This window comes from Leptonotus elevatus, chromosome 11, assembly GCF_054856555.1.
Source record: "Leptonotus elevatus isolate MCC_2025b chromosome 11, RoL_Lele_1.0, whole genome shotgun sequence".
NCBI classification, from domain to species: Eukaryota; Metazoa; Chordata; class Actinopteri; order Syngnathiformes; family Syngnathidae; genus Leptonotus; species Leptonotus elevatus.
This window is the reverse complement of record NC_141249.1, coordinates 11,890,655-11,909,249: the sequence shown is the minus strand read 5'-3', so window position 1 is coordinate 11,909,249 and position 18,595 is coordinate 11,890,655. Positions and strand designations below refer to the sequence as shown.

General features: G+C 38.6%; 1 protein-coding gene across 1 annotated transcript; it reads left to right on the top strand.

Annotated features, from left to right (window-relative positions):
- The first annotated feature begins 483 nt into the window (after positions 1 to 483).
- Positions 484 to 17,533, top strand: alkal1 (ALK and LTK ligand 1). The gene is made up of 6 exons (XM_086089516.1): positions 484 to 1,087; positions 1,257 to 1,523; positions 7,840 to 7,893; positions 8,429 to 8,512; positions 9,908 to 9,981; positions 16,798 to 17,533. The coding sequence occupies exons 2-5, from the start codon at positions 1,259 to 1,261 to the stop codon at positions 9,970 to 9,972; spliced, it is 468 nt and encodes a 155-aa protein (XP_085945642.1). The 5' UTR covers positions 484 to 1,087; positions 1,257 to 1,258; the 3' UTR covers positions 9,973 to 9,981; positions 16,798 to 17,533.
- The last annotated feature ends 1,062 nt before the right edge of the window (positions 17,534 to 18,595 follow it).

The following is an 18,595-nucleotide window of genomic DNA, read 5'->3' as shown; positions in this document are numbered from 1 at the left end:
TAGATATAAAAAATAGAAAAATGAAAAAAAGATCATCAATGAATAGTTTTTATTTAGTGCAGTTCAAAATGTAGGAAGAAGTTTTTTTTTTTTTTTTTTATCATGCTAGGTAGTCATGTACATCCCAAAATGTAAAAAAATCAAAATCTCCCTCAAGACACATGTGCAGATAATCTTATGAACTCAACTTGTTACAATATTCACATACAGTAGGCTACTGTATACACAATTGATTAAGTCACTGCCCGTCATAATTCTTGAAAGAGTGGAATTTGTGCTTATTCGTTCCGACGATATGCAGTAGATTGCACGTTCTCTGTGCGCAATTATGACACCACTATAAGCAACAGGTGAGTCAGCAATTTACCGTATATACAGTAAATTATGCAGCATATGCAGCCAGTACAATTAGGAAGTGTAGCGCTGGCAAAATAAATAAATAAATAAATAATATGGTGTTTGCATTTTACAGTACAACGGGGCTGCGTACGTGAACGCATCATGATTTATTGCAGTGGAAAACGATAAATCCGAAACGCGCAGCTCATGCAGTCAGGGAAAAAGTCTAGTAAGGCAGTCACAAGACATCAGGCACGGGTGTACAAACATCCTACACGTTGACAGGTCAGTGAAGCTCACGCGTACTTCTCTCAGCACGTACGACATCCAACTTTTCTCTGGGCGAAGAAAAGAGCAACAACTTGTTTTTTGAAGGTTTCTCGGCTTAGTGCTTATTTCCTCGAGTTAAAGTGATAATGGAGTGATGTTGTCAAATGCTCATGCACGGGGATGCCTTTTGAAAACAAATGAGCGTGAGTTGTTGAAGTTGGGATGTGCGTAAAGGAGGGGCGCAGCGTGCCAAAGTGAGCGAACGCCGCGGGAAGAAACAGCACCAAAGATGTCAACCTTGCTTTGCCACCCACACGAAATCAATTGTATTACCCCCAAGAAGCCGGCTGCTCCACGTATAAATAGAGACGGGAGAATATTGCTCCAAAGACTGTGTTGAAGAAGAGCTCGCTGCGACCAGGAACAGGACAAGACTTAAACCATCTGAGGACGTCTGAACTGTGTCCACGCAACACTAGTAAGTGTGCAGTCACACTTGTTTCACTTTGCAACATCCTACACTAACAAACATTTACTTTTTGCGCATTTTCAGGAAGTCAACATTTTCTGAATTCAATCATTGAAGACAAATTTTACTTCTGAAATTCAATGGACTGATGACTAGTTTTTGTTGGTTTGCACCCAAGTCATGCAGGTGGAGAGGAAATGGCACATACTCCTGACTTTCCTCCTTCTACTCATCACCTCCGGCCAGTGCATGAACAACAAGGAGGTCAGGCAGGAGAGAAGACCCCTGTTGGATTTAATCTTACAGATCAGGGACAGCCAGCAATTGGACAAACACATTTCCAGGCGCTGCAGTGGGGGACTCTTCACGTCCCATCAAGACCTGAAGTTGTCATCCCATGAAAAGCCTTTGTATCTTCCCAGGCTGGATAACAGTAAACTCATAGGTAAGCTGATAAGATTTATTTTTAGCAAGTGATGATCAAAGCATAATCTGCCATTTCGGCGTGGGAGGGAGGCAGCTGTCATTGTCGCCGTCTGAACTGTCCAACTTTGTCATAAAAGCACATTTGCCTAGAGTGAGACAAATGATCATAATTACCAATTTAAGTGATTTATGAATGGAATTGCTGCAATTGAAGGCAAACAGAGATGTTTATGTTTGCGATATTCCCGAATTTCCACTCGCTGTGAGTGGAAAATGTCAGCCTCGTTCCAGCTGTGCTTTAGTGATGGATGGAGAGAGCGAAAATGGAAAGCATAAATTCATCATGGAGAAGCGGCAGTGTGCCAAACGTGAATGACTCATTCACTGATTCATCGAAGAATCCTAAGCGTGAATAGTGACTGTCGCTGCGTTCACACTGGATTATGTTCAACAATGACAAATTGTTTACGATAAGGGAAAATGAAAGTTTGCATTCAAAAAAATTTATAAAATAAGTGAAGAGTTTCCCATAAAACAATACCCTCACAACTAATCCTTTTGTAGCATTATCGTTTACAGCTCTGAAACATACCTGTACAATTTTCATCCATCTTTTTAATAGCACTTAACCTGTTTTAGGGTCGCAGGTAAACTAAAGTCTATCCCGCCCTTTGGACGATAGGTGGCATACACCCTGGACTGGTTGCCAGCCAATCACAGGCCACATAGAGAAGCAACTATTTGTCACAAGTTTGTATGGATGTGGACCCAAGCACAGTGCAGCAAGTGGTGAGGCAAGCGTGCTGATAAAGCAATTTAATAAAAAAATAATAATAACAAATAACTGCATGAACACGTTTAAAATAACAAGGTAGAAAGTAAGATTCAACTCGGACTTGGGTTAGGACACCAAACAAGCAGCAACGAGACGAAGCAAGGCTGATGAACTGACCGGGACTGAAAGAAAGCAGGGAACTAATGCTGCATTTGGAAAAGTGGGAAGTTGGACTTTTTCAACTTCATACCAGGAAGTGAGCATGGGAACGCCCCTCCGAACATCCGAGCTTCAACCTGACTTCGCTCAACAATGGCAAGCCGCATGGTGAGACAGACCGTGAATAGCAAAACATAATTTACAAGATTATAAACAGATTCATATTTATGTATTGTTACTTTAATTTAGTCATTTGAAATAGGCTAATGTAACACAACGTGATTTGTACCGACTGCGGTAACCAGAACAACAAACAATGTATCGCAATCAGTCATCTTGACATTTGCCTCGAACGCTTCGATGTCGGAACAGGGACAATCCGAGTGGGATAACTCCGACCTCCCACCTTCCTCGAATGCAGCATTTAGTACCGTCAAGACGAGAGACACTTCGACAAGACACACGTGGCTGAGGGAGCTGATTGGATGAGGCACTTGGGACTCTTTTCCCAAAGTAAAGTAAAGTGAAGTCAAAAAGGCCTTCTTCAAACTATTCCCACAAAGGCGTAAATGTAAAATTGTCCCAAATGTCTTGGCAAGAAGAGTTTCTGTATCCAGGCTTCATATCTGTAGTGCGAGAAAGTATTTAGGACGAGGAAAAGTTATTGAAAGTGGCCTCGACTTAGTGGCCCAGTGGGTCTAATTAAATAACACCTGCTACTGCATAGGTGTCAAACTCCGGTCCTCGAGGGCCGGAGTCCTGCAGGCTTTGGATGTGTCCCTTCTCCAACACAGCTGATATAAAATCAAGCTCTGTGTAAGCCTGATAACGATCCTGCTGATTGGAATCAGCTTGTGTTGGAAGAGGGAAACCTCCAAAACCTGCAGGACTGCGGCCCCCGAGGACCGGAGTTTGACACCTGTATCATATACATCCCTAGTCTAATTATTTTTTGGGGGGTGGGGCGGTTATGTCGTTTTTATGTAGATCTTAAGCATAGGTCTTGAACTCCTGTCGAGTTGAAAAGGGCCATAGTCCTGCATGTATTAGAGGTTTCCCCTCCACCAACACACCTGATTCAAAATATCAGCTCATCAGAAAGCTTTGCAGAAACCTGTGTTGGAAGAGGGGAAATCTCTAAATCATGTTAAGACTGCGGCCCTTGACAACCTGAGTTTGAGACCTATGAAAGGGAAACTTTATGTCCTTACTTACATATATGGACATTTGAGCAGTTGGGCTTAGACCTCATATTTTGAAACATCAATTAAAACTGGAGACGAATATCGCCTGAGAGACGATGATGAATCCTCATTGGTCAAGCATGTGCAGTAGGACTTCATTAAATGGAAGTAATGCACTTTGTCTGCTGTTGAGCTTCTCCCCAACATGCCAGCGAGTCTGCTCGCGTCGGAGAGGTTGTGCTCAAGCATACAAGCTCAAAGTCTCACATCAGCCTGTGCAATTGGAAAAGCACCTTTCTCAGACCAGTGGGCGGATGGAATTTATCTTTTGAGGATACAAAATTAAGCATATCAGCAAATGATGCGTGACACGCTACCAAAGTGCGGTGCTCACGCAATGATAGATGTTTTGGATTCCGATGAAGTTGTGTTGCTTTGATGCAAAGTCGTTGACTGGAAGGATCCATCAAGTCTTCGTGTATTGTATGTAGTATGTGGCTTTAGACAACAATGTCAGTTACAGTATATATTTAAAAAAAAATCTACACAACCCTGTCCAAATGTCACATTTTTGTCCATCCATCTTCTTCTGCTTAACCGGTGTTGGGTCGCAAGGGCAGCAGTATAAGCAGGAAAGCCCAGACTTCCCTCTCCCCCGGACACTTCGTCGAGCTCCTCCGGCAAAGGATCCCAAGGCGTTCCCAGGCCATCCAAGAGAAGTAGTCCCTCCAGCGTGTCCTGGGGCGTCACCAGGACTTGCTGCCAATGGGACATGTCCCGCAACACCTGTCCAAGGAGGCGTCTAGGAGGCATCCCGAAAAGATGCCCAAGCCACCTCTGGCTCCTTCGATGCAGAGGAGCAGCGGCTGGATGACCGAGCTTTCCAGCCCATGTCTAAGAAACAGCTTGTGAGAGTAGGAACGTAGGTAGACCAATCGAGAGCTCCCGGCTCTGCTCCTTCTTCACCACGACAAACTGATAGAGTCGGCATCACTCCGGTTGATCTGCTCCATTCTTTCCTCACTCCACACCTTTTTCCGACCGAGTACCATGGTCTTAGATTTGGAGCTGCTGATTCTCATCCCGACTGTGAACCAATCCAACGAGAGTTGAAGGTAGCGTCTTGATGAAGCCCACAGAACCACAAGGTAGCCTTGGCAGAGGCCAGACCTTATTGGAAACAAATCTGACTGACTACTAGTAATGCGGACCAAACACCAGTTGTACGGGGACCGAACGGCCTGTACTGTGCATCCCAACACCCCCAACAAGATCCCGGTTTGTCCGTTCATGTCCACGTCTTTGCGGTATTGCACAGACGTGCCAGCCAGGATTATTAGGAACTCTGGTTGGATGTCATCCACTCCTGGGGCCGGGCCATAAAGAAGCTTTATAATCACATCGGTGACTTCAACCCTAGCGGTAAGAAAGCCCGCCTTAGAGACTACAGGTTCTGCTTCCGTGTGGGAAGGCGGTTCGGTGGCATTCTCACCAATCCACGTCTCGAGTTGAGGTTAGCGGCACCTCATCCCCAATATGTCGATGGTGTGCTGCTTCCTCCTGAAATGCCAGATGGTGGATCCAAACTTTTTCGAAGCCAACCATTTTATGGCTTTGGGGAAATGAATAGAAGCCAACCAGAACACTCATAATATCCGGGCTAATGGAGACTGGGACTCAAGAGTCCTGATTCAGCCAAAGATTCAAATAATTAACCTTGGTTACAGTTTGAAGCAAGGCAGATCAATTGAATAACATTTGCTGTGCTTCTGAAGCGGTATTCAAGCGGCACAATAATCCCCATCCCAGAGCCCAAACAAAAGATTAGCTTTTCCCAGTTAAAGGGTTTTACTGCGGTTAACAACCTTTTACAAGTGTGTGAAATGCATGAGATGAGTCACTTTTGCATTACAGTATCATAAAACAACAGTGAATGTTGGTATTGTTTTTTTTAGCTTGACTGTATAGTATTTTCATTTGATATATTCGCTTGTATGACAGTTAAGAATATTACAATTTTACATATAATACTGTATTTTACACAACCCTTAAATGTTTCACTGTATTCAAATGTTTTTTTTTATTATTATTATAAATCTAGATCAAGTTTACTGGCAAAAGAAGTATTTGGCTGTGGTGGCCATATCTTTAATCCACACTCAGCGTACAGCGTGTTCCTGAGTCTGGCCCTCATGAATGTTAGGCCACATGGCTACTTGCGCAGACTTATTATGATGAGCATTAAATTCCCCATACAATAAGCTCTTTAGCCTGTTAGCATGCACCGTGTGAAAGAGACCTGGTTAATGTCGATGCTTACAACAAAAACTACTTTCCAGTAATTGACTCCACACAACAGATATCCATCATTTTAGCATACTTACTTCACAATAGATTTGAACCGCTCAACATCAGCCTAATATGGGAATTTTTTTTCATCAATTTCCTTTTATTAGATCTCCAGATCATAGAGTAATATAAGCATTATTCCGCATTCTTCCTTTTTACCTTCCTGTATTAATCCCCAAATTTCAAAGCAGGCAAGGTCAGTGGCTGCACCCTCCCTGATGAATGTGAGCGACCCTTGGCCAAAATTCAGACACACTCCGGGGTCAGCGAGGAGTCACGGGCGACTCGTGAAATGTTGTGGATTACTCTGAAAAGTCCATTGTACAATACAACAGGTGTTGGGAGTGTAAGAATCTCCCAATGTTAAGGTGACCATATTTTCATTTCCAAACATAAGTCTCTTTTGAAGTTTTACTTGACAAATAATGACATAATATAAGTTTTGTTTTAATGGGGTGGGCGGCGATCGAACCCACACCCTCCTGTTTGTGAGCGCAGAACGCTAAGGTAGGATTCTGGGCCACCGGTACAACTAAGGACCGTAATTGAACGCTCAGCAGGTGAGGTACATAAAACAACATAATTTTTTCTTTTAGAATTATTATTTTTTTTAAATTATATAACAATAATAACATGCAGTTGCACACACACACACAAAAAAACGCCTTTCTTCTTTCCCTATACTCCTTGCGATCGATTGGGGGCAGCCCGCAGTCTAGCAGTCATGGTAAAAACATGGTGCATGCCGCCTCCCATTTGTCCCACAATGAAAACCCAGCATTTTCATGAATTCAACAATATAATAAATTATTTATTATTCAATAATATAATATATTAATCAATATCAATAATAATATTACGGAAGAGGATTAGGGCCAGTGAAGACAGAAAAAAAAAGTTTGGCAGGATTCTCACTTTAATCTCAGAATTCTGACTTTAAAGTGCGAATTGTCACTTTAAAGTAGCACTAAGGAACTTTTCAACCTTAATAAAATATTTTAATAACTCTTAAAACTAGTTGAATGGTACCTTTGCCATGGCCTGACGGGGTCTGTATCATTTTTACTGGCACTAAGCAACTTTGAGGACGACGGTAGGAGCACTGCCACACAAAAAACTACAAATGTGCTGACTGCTTTATGGCATACGTCACTTCTCCCTTTCCCCATTCATTACAAAGATGGAAGTCAATTTGAGCTAAAAAAAATAAAAATAAAATAAAATAAAATGACGCAATGCGCTTGTCCTCATGGGAAATGTGATCTTCCTTCAGGCATAACATTACCACATAATCAACATAAACTGAAAGTTCCTTACTGTTGCTTTAAAGTCAGAATTCTCTCTTTAAAGTCAGTATTCTGACTTTAAAGTGAGAATCCTGCTTCCGTATTATTGAATTAATGAAAATGTCCGGTTTGTCTGTATTATTATTATTATTATTATTATTATTATTATTATTATTATTATTATTATTATTATTATTATATATTGACACCTTCTTAAAATAATTGCCTATGTCATTTTCTTCCCAGATTTTTCAGGAAACACAAAAAAAATAACCATTTGCATCATGAGGAGATGATTTAAGCACACAAAAAAAATTGCAAAAAAATGACCTAGGCAATTTTTTTAAGAGGGTGACAATTTTATATATAATAATAATAATAATAATAATAATAATAACAACAACAACAATATGGTCAATTAGAGGGTTTCATGCTCACTGTTCACATGTTTATGAATGACAATGAAAATAGAGTCCAATGGGTCCAAGCAGACCTGCATACGAGAAGGGCTTTATCGTAATATAAATGTGTGAAGAATAAATGGCTGAAAATGTACTAACAAATGCTCATTTCACTTTCCAGAAATTGTTCCTCGAGATCTAAACATGAAACACAAGTTCATTCAGCATTTCACAGGTAAGAAAACTAAAGCCAAGAGTTCCATTTCATGATTGATGATGAAAGCTCTCTGCCGCCTTTTAAACTATCGTAAAACTATTTAAGTTTGGCACACAGATCAAGCATCGCATATGCGGTCCTTTTCTCAAGCAAGAATGGCCTGGAGCATTTGAGAAACAATTTGTACTGCTCTAGCCAACTTCCAATATGACTAAGGCAGAAAACTTTGAGCTGCTGTGTGTTTGAGACTTATAAGGCAGCAATGTCGAGAAACGGCACATGGTCTGAAGCTGAGAGATTTAAGTGAACAGCGACACGAGGTTAAGCTGATTATTTGTCTCAGGACCCGGATAGACTTCATTAGTGGTGTGAAAATCTGCAAGCTTAAATCAAATTTGGATTCGCAAACGACCGTTCGATTCTTCTGTTCGCTAAATCTATTCGAACCAATTGACCCGTTTACAGTGCCACTTTTTTTTTTCTCTGTGCAAAACGTCACTATGAGGCCCAGAAGCTTGTTGTTGTTTTGTCTGATGAAACCTTTTGTGTTAAGCAGGACCAGTCAAGTTCTCATCGGAATGCAGAACACACTTTGACCGACTTTATCACAACACAAGAGATTGCTCAAGACCAGCATGTATGTATTCAATCTCGGAAAATGTGGTATTGTGAAATGTGTTAGTTGTCTAGTTGTCTCTAAAATTGCAATCGTAACCGCGACGCTTGGTAAACTCCCAACACATTATTCCAATGCATTTGCATTCAACTATTATTGATGACAGACACAATTTCCAATATGGCTGATATCGAAATAGCCTTCATTGTCGTTTTGCAGAGTCTTTTTCTTCTGGATGTTTATACTTAGGATCGAAGGAATTAACATCTGGAAGTAATCGCGGATGTTTTTTCTCGTTATGAACGCATCAAAACAAAGTTGTTGGATCACAAACTGATAGATAAAAATTAAGTCTTACTCAAGAGTGTGATACTTTTACTCGAAAATAACATCAGTTTAAATGTAGGTATCAGCACATTAGGCCGATATGATTTTGAATTGAAACGATAAATTGGTGCTGTTGTTAAATCCAGCTTTTTTCTGTCCATTTTAATTGTTTTAGTGGCGTATGGTGTTTTTATCTTGTTAATTTATTGTTTTCATTTTTATGTCCATTTTTTTCTCCATGCACAGCACTGTGTATGCAGTGATGGTTGTTTTTAAAGTTCTTTATAAATAAAGTTGAGTTGAGTTGAGTTGAACATTCAACTGTAGAGCCTTGTTCACTTGAACAAGATCCTATTGTGTTGTACTGATCAGGGGGGATTCGATCTGCGATTTAAAGGCCTTTAGCCCCCTATCGTGAGTACTAAAAATAAAAAATGGACCATGAACCTTTTCTTCCGCCTTATGGCTTCAGTAGTTAACTCATGATTAATCACAACTTTTATGCAAACAATGTGACAATTGAGTGAATACTTTGTGTATATTCTTTAAAAAAAAAAAAAAAAAAGTTAAACTAATAGAAATATGGCAAATATTTTGTAATAATTAATTGAGTTAAAATGAAAAAGATTCTGTACTGTAAAAAAACGAGTGTGACATTGATTTGTGTTGAGGTCATTTTTCTGCCACTAGATGGCATAATTGCATTCGTAAGACGTTGGTGACAGCTCGGTGCATTTTTCTTTTCATTTTAAGAGTCATCTAAACATTAAGATGAAGTAACTTGTGAAATTCTGCGCATTTTTTAAATTGTAAAATACAACTTGACCCCAGTCTCCACAAATATATGCATTATTATTACATTTATTACTGCTAAATTTAGACGTGGATGTGTCTGCTGCGTTGCGACTGGAATTCCCCCAGTACAGGATTTCCAAGTAAGGGGCGGTCATTAAAAAAAAATGAGTGGCGTTAAAGAAACTTTAAATTAACTCAAATTTAACGCACTAATTTTGATGCCCCTAATATATATATATATATATATATATAAATTTGCTCTTTACTAATAACTTTTCTTCTTTTGTTTTTCAGATTATAAAAGATGTGCCAGATTGCTGACACGATTAGCAATGAGTCCACTCTGCACACAATCATAGATATCATATGTAAGTTGAAAACAAGAGATATTATTTTTATTTAAGTAGTAAGGCCAATTAATAATCAAGTGCTACTAATGGCACATGTCCATATTTGTATAAGTCTGGATAGCAACGAGTCATGCATGATAACTGTTATGTTTTCAATGCTTGGCTTAAGAACGCTTTCCTTTTGCATAGTGACTGTCACATCCTTTCAGATGAGTAAGAGTAGACTTTTTTTTTCTACAAAACCAAGCAAAAAAACTTCTGCGTTGATTTGACCATTTACATTCTTGATCACAACTTTATAAGATATTTCCATCAATAGTCAGCATGCAAAAATTCCAAAACTGTCATTGAACCTAACATGCATGATTTTGGAATCTGAGAGGGAGCCGGAATGAGTACCTGAAAGGAAACCCAAACAAGCAATAGGAGAACATGTAAACGCCACACAGGAAGGCAGAGATTCAAACCAGAGACCGCCGATCTATCAGGCCGACATTTTAAACCTACACGACCCTGCTGCCACTTAAACATCCATTGCCTCTTAAGTCATTGAGCCACAACCGTACAGGGTGGAAATAAATCAACATTTCGTCCAGGGCAAAGAAAATCTAATCAGAACCTACATAAACACAACCAATTTAAACCTGACAGATATATAAACTTCATACCAAATAGGATTTACTATACTGAATGTATATTGTTGCCAAATGTGCAATTGGGAGCAGATCCACATGCAACTTGGTTTTGCCTTACGTCTTCTCATCCTACAGCTCACGTTTTATTTATTAAGTGTTGCTATGCATTTCATTGCGTCAGTGTGCGGGTTCCGTAATGGAAACATTCATTGTTGTACACCATGGAGCACTTTTTTTTTTAAGGATTTTATGCCTTGCTCAAGGGAAACCCATAGTGACAGGCGGCGTTCTTAACTCATTCGCTACAGTTGACGGCTATAGACGTCAAAAATTCATTTGAACTATTTCTATGAGTTTTTAGTTAATTACGATTAAACATTTTAATTGTAATTAATCGCATGACTTCAATAGTTAACTCACGATTAATCACACATTTTATATCTGTTCTAAATGTACAATAAAAAAAATCTAGGTTTTCATTCTCTTGTTAACAAAAGTGGAAAAAAATGTTAAACTAATAGAAATAGTTCAAATGTATTTTTGACGTCTATAGCCGTCAATGGCAGTGAATGAGTTAACCACCGCTGAAAGTCTACTCATAATCAATAAATAAATAATAATACGAGCTGTTTTATAGCCTTGGCAGAGGTTATTAAGGGATAGGCAAGGCAGGAAGACGAATGTATTTTACAGTGTCAGACACACAAAAACACAAAAACAAATATCCTTCACTTTTTTTGCCAACTGATTAATTCTAATGTGGTCTCAGGTTCTGCTGAGCCAAACATGTCATATTATCTTGAGGCTACTGAGGTGAAACTGTCCCACATGCATATTGAATTTTGTGGTAATAAATTGTTTGTTCTTCTAAATGCAACACTTTGTGTTCTAATGACAGAGGAGATGGGGCAATGTGTTATTATCTCAGCTCATAGAAATCCAATTTCATCACCATTGCTTACCAAAACCGCAGCACTGAGGCGCATACGGTAAACGTTCATTCAAGTGTGGAGCATCACCATAATGTTGCTTGTAAACAAGTTCCTTGCTAAAGATGCTTGAGAAAACCCATTACAGACCCATGTTCAAAATAGTTTACATATTCACCTATTACTTTAGTGCTATCGAATATTTTTAGAATCGATTAATCTGTCGATTATTCAATCGATTAATCGACTAATTTGATTCATTTGAATTTTTCATTAAAGTATGTTACAAAAGCATTTTTCTATGATTAATGTTTATTGATCAGTGATTTGGTGTTTATTTCGTACATCTTATTCGTATAGTGATTAAAAAAAAAAGGGGGGGGTTGATGTACTATGTTGTCGTTTTCCAAAGTAAAAACTGATGTTTGCAAATGTCTTATTTTGATTAAACGTAGAAGATAATCGATCTTCTTTCATGAAGAACTACAGAAATCAATGAATAATTACTGTTGAAATCACAAAATTTGGACAATTTAAAATTTAAAAAAATGGCTCCAAACGGTTACTCGGCTATTATTAAAATAGTTGTCGATTGATTTAATAATCAATTACTACAATTAATTTTGAAAGCTCTATATTACTTCTTTAACTCATTCACTCCCATCCATTTTCACTGAAGCAACCCCCTTCGCTCCCGGCTGTTTTACTGAATTTTGACTGATTTTGCAAGGCCCACAGAATATTGTGTTCTATTGCTATAGAAACATGAAAGATTATTGCCTCTACTTTCATCAGGGAAAAAAAAATACATTTCTATCTGTTTCCGTTTTGCAGCAATTAGCATTAGAATATAGCTAATATAATATAAGTTTTATCATTATTATTCATAAATCTGTTTAAAACACCTTTTTGCAACGTGGCCCTGGTTGATCTCTTATAGTCTGCTGCCACCTGCTGGCCGTTTTTGTAATAACTATCATTGCTTTAAGCTTTCTCTTTAGTTCAGAGGCTGCATCAAAGTCTTCTGTATGCTCTAGCATAAAAAAAGAGCATATTAAAAACGTTTTTTGGGACCGTGGTAATATTTAAAATAGAACGTATTTACGATACGATACGATACGATACGATATACTTTTATTTTCCCCGTGGGGAACTTTTTCCTGGACTCCGTCCAGCTGCAGTTACAGTAAGGAAGAAACAACAGAATAGAAAGAGATAAATTAAAGTTAAATAAGAAGTGCAGCAATAAGAAATCTTCACAGAAGTATACATGTATAGAGAAGTACATACATGAGGACTGCACGCACCCATATACACACACACACTCCTAAATATATATATATATATATATATATATATATATATATATATATATATATATACATGACACACACAACATTGCACCATATATCTATTGTACTGAGTTAATGTCGGTTGTTAAGCAGTTTGATGGATGTTGGCAGGAATGAGTTCTTGTAGCGGTTCAGCCTGGTTCTGGGGGCCCTGAATCTCCTGCCGGAAGGCAGTAGCTGGAACTCATGATGCAGAATGTGAGTTGGGTCAGTAACAATTTTCTGTGCCAGTCCGGTGACGGACCACTCATAAAGCATCTGTAGGGAAGGATGATTCCTGACCCCCATGATCTTCATGGCAGTCCGCACCAGACCGGCAATCTGTGACCTTGACTGCACAGTCAGGTTGCCGTACCAGGCCGCAATGCCGTATCTGATGATACTTTCCAATGCAGCCCGGTAGAACAACAGCATGATCCTCTGCTCTACTCCATAGACCCTAAGTCTGCGTAGGAAATAGAGACACTGTTGGAGTTTGGAGCAGAGACTTCCAACATGTACCCTCCAGCTGATTTTAGCAGAAAGGCAGATAGATATCCCATCCGGTCCTGAGGCCTTTTTTGTGCAGACAGACCTAAAAGCAGATTGGACATCATGGGGATGAATCACCAGCCTTGAGTCCTCCTCATTCACTGAAATGGACCTCAGGACCTCCCCACATTCAGAGGAGAAGTCCTGAGTTTCGAATCTTAAATAAAAGTAATTCAGCTCCCTTGCCTTCTGGAGGTCATTTAAGGTGCTGAGACCTTTTTGAGCAGGAGTCAAGTTGGTGATCCTCCTCATGGTGTCCCACATTTCCTTGGAGTTGTTAGCAGCAAAGTGTTGTTCTATAATCTCTTTGTGCTTCCATTTTTCCTTCTTTAAGCATGTGATTTATACGTTTTTGGGAGCAAATGAGTTCAACACTTTCTGGCAAAGTGGCTCCAAATTTTCTTAGGCGTGTAAAAGGTGCAATTTATTATTGTTGCCTTGAAAGAAGGGCAAATTCACAAGCTCTGACAGAATGAATGTTTCTTCATTCTTGGAATTGTCAAGGAGGAAATAATACACGTGTGTTTTGGTAATTGTATCTCTGCGGCATTAGATTCATATTCATCTATCACAGTGTTATTTGTAACAGTACTTGAGTTGTCAACGTGACATGGTTGTCTTAGACTGAAGTTGACATTATAATGGAAAGCTGATTGTTTTGTTGATCAACTCTATGGTACCTGTTGTTTATTGAAAATATGCTTATACACTCTTGGGACGATTTGATTAAGTGTGACTGCACAGTCAAATACGATCCAATGCAAGAGCTGCAACTTAATGTCAGCCTTTGCAGGAAAAGTGATGCTTGGTTTGAAATGATACTGACTTTTAATGTTTACACTACTGCACGAAACACCTCTCAGTATAATACAAAATACATTATATTTCATTGCATATTATAAATAAACGTCTCCATTGTCTTATTTTGCACTTCATAATGTGCCACAAATTTTCAATGGGAGACAGGTCTGGACTGCTGGCAGGCCAAGTACACTGTAAATTCTGTAGAGTAAATGTCATTTAATTTAGAAAATTTAGAGTAATATTTACACTTGGAAGAGAGTAAAATAAAGAATTGAGTTGAGGAACAAATTCACAACCTTCGGCTTGGGAGACTGCCAATATTCTCCCTGCGCCACGCAGCTCCTGCTGTGTGTTAGTATATCGCTCGTGTCAGATGGAATCTTCGTCACTCCAAGAGACCAAAAAACAATGTTGGCCTCCTCTTAAGTAATGTAAACAGTAAGAGTGGCATAGCTCAGGTGGTTCAGTGGCAGTCTCCCAAGCTGAAGGCTGTGAGTTCGTTCCTCAACCGTTGAGTGACTTTTATTTATCTATTTTTTTTGTAAATATTAATCTAAAACTGAGTCTATTTGGTAAATAGAGTCCAATTTACTTTAAATACTAGAGATAGACCGATATGCTTTTTTCAGGGCCTATACTGATACCGAATATCGGTAGTCAGGGAGGCCGATAACCGATATCTGAAGCCGATATACATTTGCAGGGGGGGAAAAAAGTTGGTGTCAAAATGTTAAATAACAAAATAATAATAAAAACTCCAGCACTTGACTGCTTAAATGCCTTCAAGTACATGTTTATTAAACAGCTTTTGTGGTTTGCAACATGTTAAAGGTTTTTTGTTTGCCATCAGCTTTTGCATCATCACGATAATGCCAACTACCAAATAGCCACTAATTCGCGGGCTAACCCTTCACCCACACGCTAACCCCTGAATAACTCCTAAATACCTGCTAAAAAAAACGGCTATTAAGTTAGCACGCGAGCTAACAGCTCACAGGCTAACCTAATAGCCATTAAGTCACGAGCTAACCAGTTAGCTCGCGGGCTAACCATTCACCCGCACGCTAACTCCTAAATAGCTGCTAATCAGCAAAGCTAGCCGTTAGCTTGCGGGCTAATAGCCGTTAATTGCTGCTTATTGGCTGCAACCAATCAGATGGTGCTGTGGGCGTCAACAGCTGCTGACTAGGAGCAGACGGACGAAAAAAGTTTCCCATCGGAGCAAAAATAACAGTTTTTAATATATCGGCCATCAAAACAAAAAAGAGGCTGATGCCGATATTCATAAAATGCTGAATATTGGGCTTTCCCTACTAAATAGATTCAAATTAACTATAGATTTACTGTGTACTTTTACTACGAAACCATGCTAACATAACACAGGCAGAATGTGTCTTACTGAAATACGCAGGGACATACCTGATTTCCCGAAAAATGAAAGTGAAATGTGGACTCGTCTGACCACAGCATTTCTGGGTGTTGATATATGTTTTTTTGTTTTTTTTAATCTGAATCTTTAGCTGACACTATGTGCTGTAGATGATGAAATCCTCAAATTCCTCGCAATTGTACATTGAGAAACAGTATTTGAAGCCACTTAATAAGCTTTAGTCAGCAGTACGGTCAGTGTAGCCCATCTTGGCACTGGATCAAATGTAATTTTTTTCTTTTTTTTTTACAAAAAAAAAACTGGATCAAACTTCTGTGGTTAGCGTCTATCTCACGCCATCACACGTGGCAAAAAAAAAAAGAAAGCTGTTTGCCACAGAGAGGTCGCTACAGGTTAGCTTAGCTTTAGGGCGCCACTGAACCCGCCGGCGTGGAGGCTTTCTTTTGCTCGACACCAATAGGTGCAATGACTGACCTTGGCCACAAAGCAGAGTGAGATCCCGGTTAAAGTAAGCCTTTTTTAAACTAAAAAGTAAAACTTGTTGACGTTTTAGGAGTCATAACAGTAGCATTAGCATTAGCATGCGGCTACCGGTATACTGAACGCATGTCGCTGTTCATGTGAATATGCATCCTAAAGCTTTTTTTTGGGCACCCAACGTAGCCATTTCATGCCAAAGGCAACATTTGGGGAGCAAGAATAATAATTGAGAATCTGGAGCCATGTGTTATGACAGCGGGTTAGCTTCACATTCAGTGCAGTCTGGTCCTGAATCCTTCGTGACTCAATTAAGTGCTCTCAGAAGACGCAATTAGAAGCAACTGGTGAGTGATTGCTGCATCATACTTCACTTCTTTTTTTCATGTTTTTTTTAAAAAATATATATATATATATTTCTCTTATGATATTTGGTGATGAGAAAATTGACAGGGCTGACACACGACTTTGAGTGAATCACGTAATGAGGTTTCTTCTGTGCGAATCTGTCAAAACGTATATCTCACTTGAAGGGCTCTTTTAAGTGACGTGCGGTTGAGTCATCATTTTTGTGATCGAGATTAGCGATAAGTGACCAGTAATGACCCTCTTTGCTCAGGCTACATCATCAGCGACCAATGATGATGAAACGTACGACGGCTTTGGCCATTCCCAAGTGCTTGAATTCATTTGTGTGTGTTTTTTCCGCCATGCAGGTCCCGTCATGACGGAAGAACGTTTTGCCAAGGATGTGCCTTCAAATCCACAGCTACCATAAATGCAAATGGACATGTTGGTTATTTTCACATGGATTTTTTTTTCATCAGTATTTCATTCACTGTAATATGAATTGCAATGTGTGATATTAATTTAATATTTTACATATTAGAAAGGTGTGAAGTGTGTATAATATTTCCACCAGAGTGAGATTATTTTGCTGTTGATGAAGAAGAGAGGTTTTCCCTTCCTGCTTATGACTGAAGTCCTCCATTATTGTGGAAGCCTGCCTTGTATGGAAACATTTGTCTTCACCTTTTTTTTTTTTTGGGCACTTGAGTGATTGCTCACTACGAGAACACGCGGAATGGCAGAAATGAGAACACTGCACTATTGAACAATAAAGACTAATTGAAGCATTGAGATTCTTGCAAATGAAATCAAAGTGAGATTGAAAAGATTTAACTCAAGGGAGTGAAGTATGTATGTATCATTGAGAATAAAAATCCGAAGGTTCAACACAAATTTGACTCAGTATTCCGTATTAAAATTGGGCGTTTTTTGCAGAGGGTAATGAGTTTATACACTCTAAAAAGAAATTGAATTGTTGACCATCACTTCAATTGGTAACACACGATTTAATTAAGTTAGTCGGGAGTGAATATATTAAGTTTAAGTAATTATGAGTTCATTCAACTTAATACTTTGGATTTGTGTCTATTTGGATTAACTTAATTTGGGTGAATATATTAAGTTTAATGAACTCAAAATTACTTTTGATATATTCACTTTGGACTAGTGTTAATTTCAGAAAAAAAATGCAAATTTTTAATAACGGACTAAATCAGCATGCATTTCCGTCGACTAATGAAGACAAGACGAAAATGTACTTAATGAAACTGGACTAAAATCCATAGATATTTTCGTTCATAAACAAAAATTAGACGATGTTATATGACTTTGTAAATTCTTGTCTCTGCTCTTGTCACAGACACATTCATGGTGAAAAAAAATTATACTATATATAATATATATATATATTTAACATTATTCCACGGCTATAACGTTCCAACAATAATGTTAATCCAACCTCTAATTAATGCTGGCTAATTTACTAGCTCATATCATGGAGCCACTATAGTTGTGTGTGAAGTTGTTTTTCATCAATGAGATGAGAGAAAACGTTACGTGAAATTGTTTTAGATCCGTAATGTTCAGCATAATCTGCTGACAAAAAATATACAAAGGTAAAATGATTGTCCTGACTAAAACGTTGACCGTTTTTGTTGCCTAAAACTCGATGAATAAAATTGGGGTTTCTTGGACTAAAATAAAGACTAAAATGCTAAATTTATAGTCGACTAAAATGGATTAAATAAAAACGGGATGAAGTTGACTAACTGTGATTAAAAACTAACAAGAGTGACTGAAAATGGACTAAAACTGAGACTAAATTTAAAAATGGCGGATAAAATTAACACTGCTTTGGACTAACTTAATTCAATCGTGTGTTACCACTTGAAGTTATTTTTTTAAGTTGGTCAACAATTTGTAATGTTAAATAGATTCAACAATTCTCTTTTTAGAGTGTATCTGTGTGTATTGTTGAGTCCGTATTAGGGGTGTGCCAAAAAATAGATTCTCATTTAGTACGATTCAGAATCGATTTTTAATGTCCCAAAATCGATTTTATTTAAATTATTGTATACTGTCTTGCCTTTGTCTGTACCCGGTTTGGCCACTGAGGGGCAGTGTGGTTCCACACGGTCAAATACACTGTTAAATTGTAGCCACATT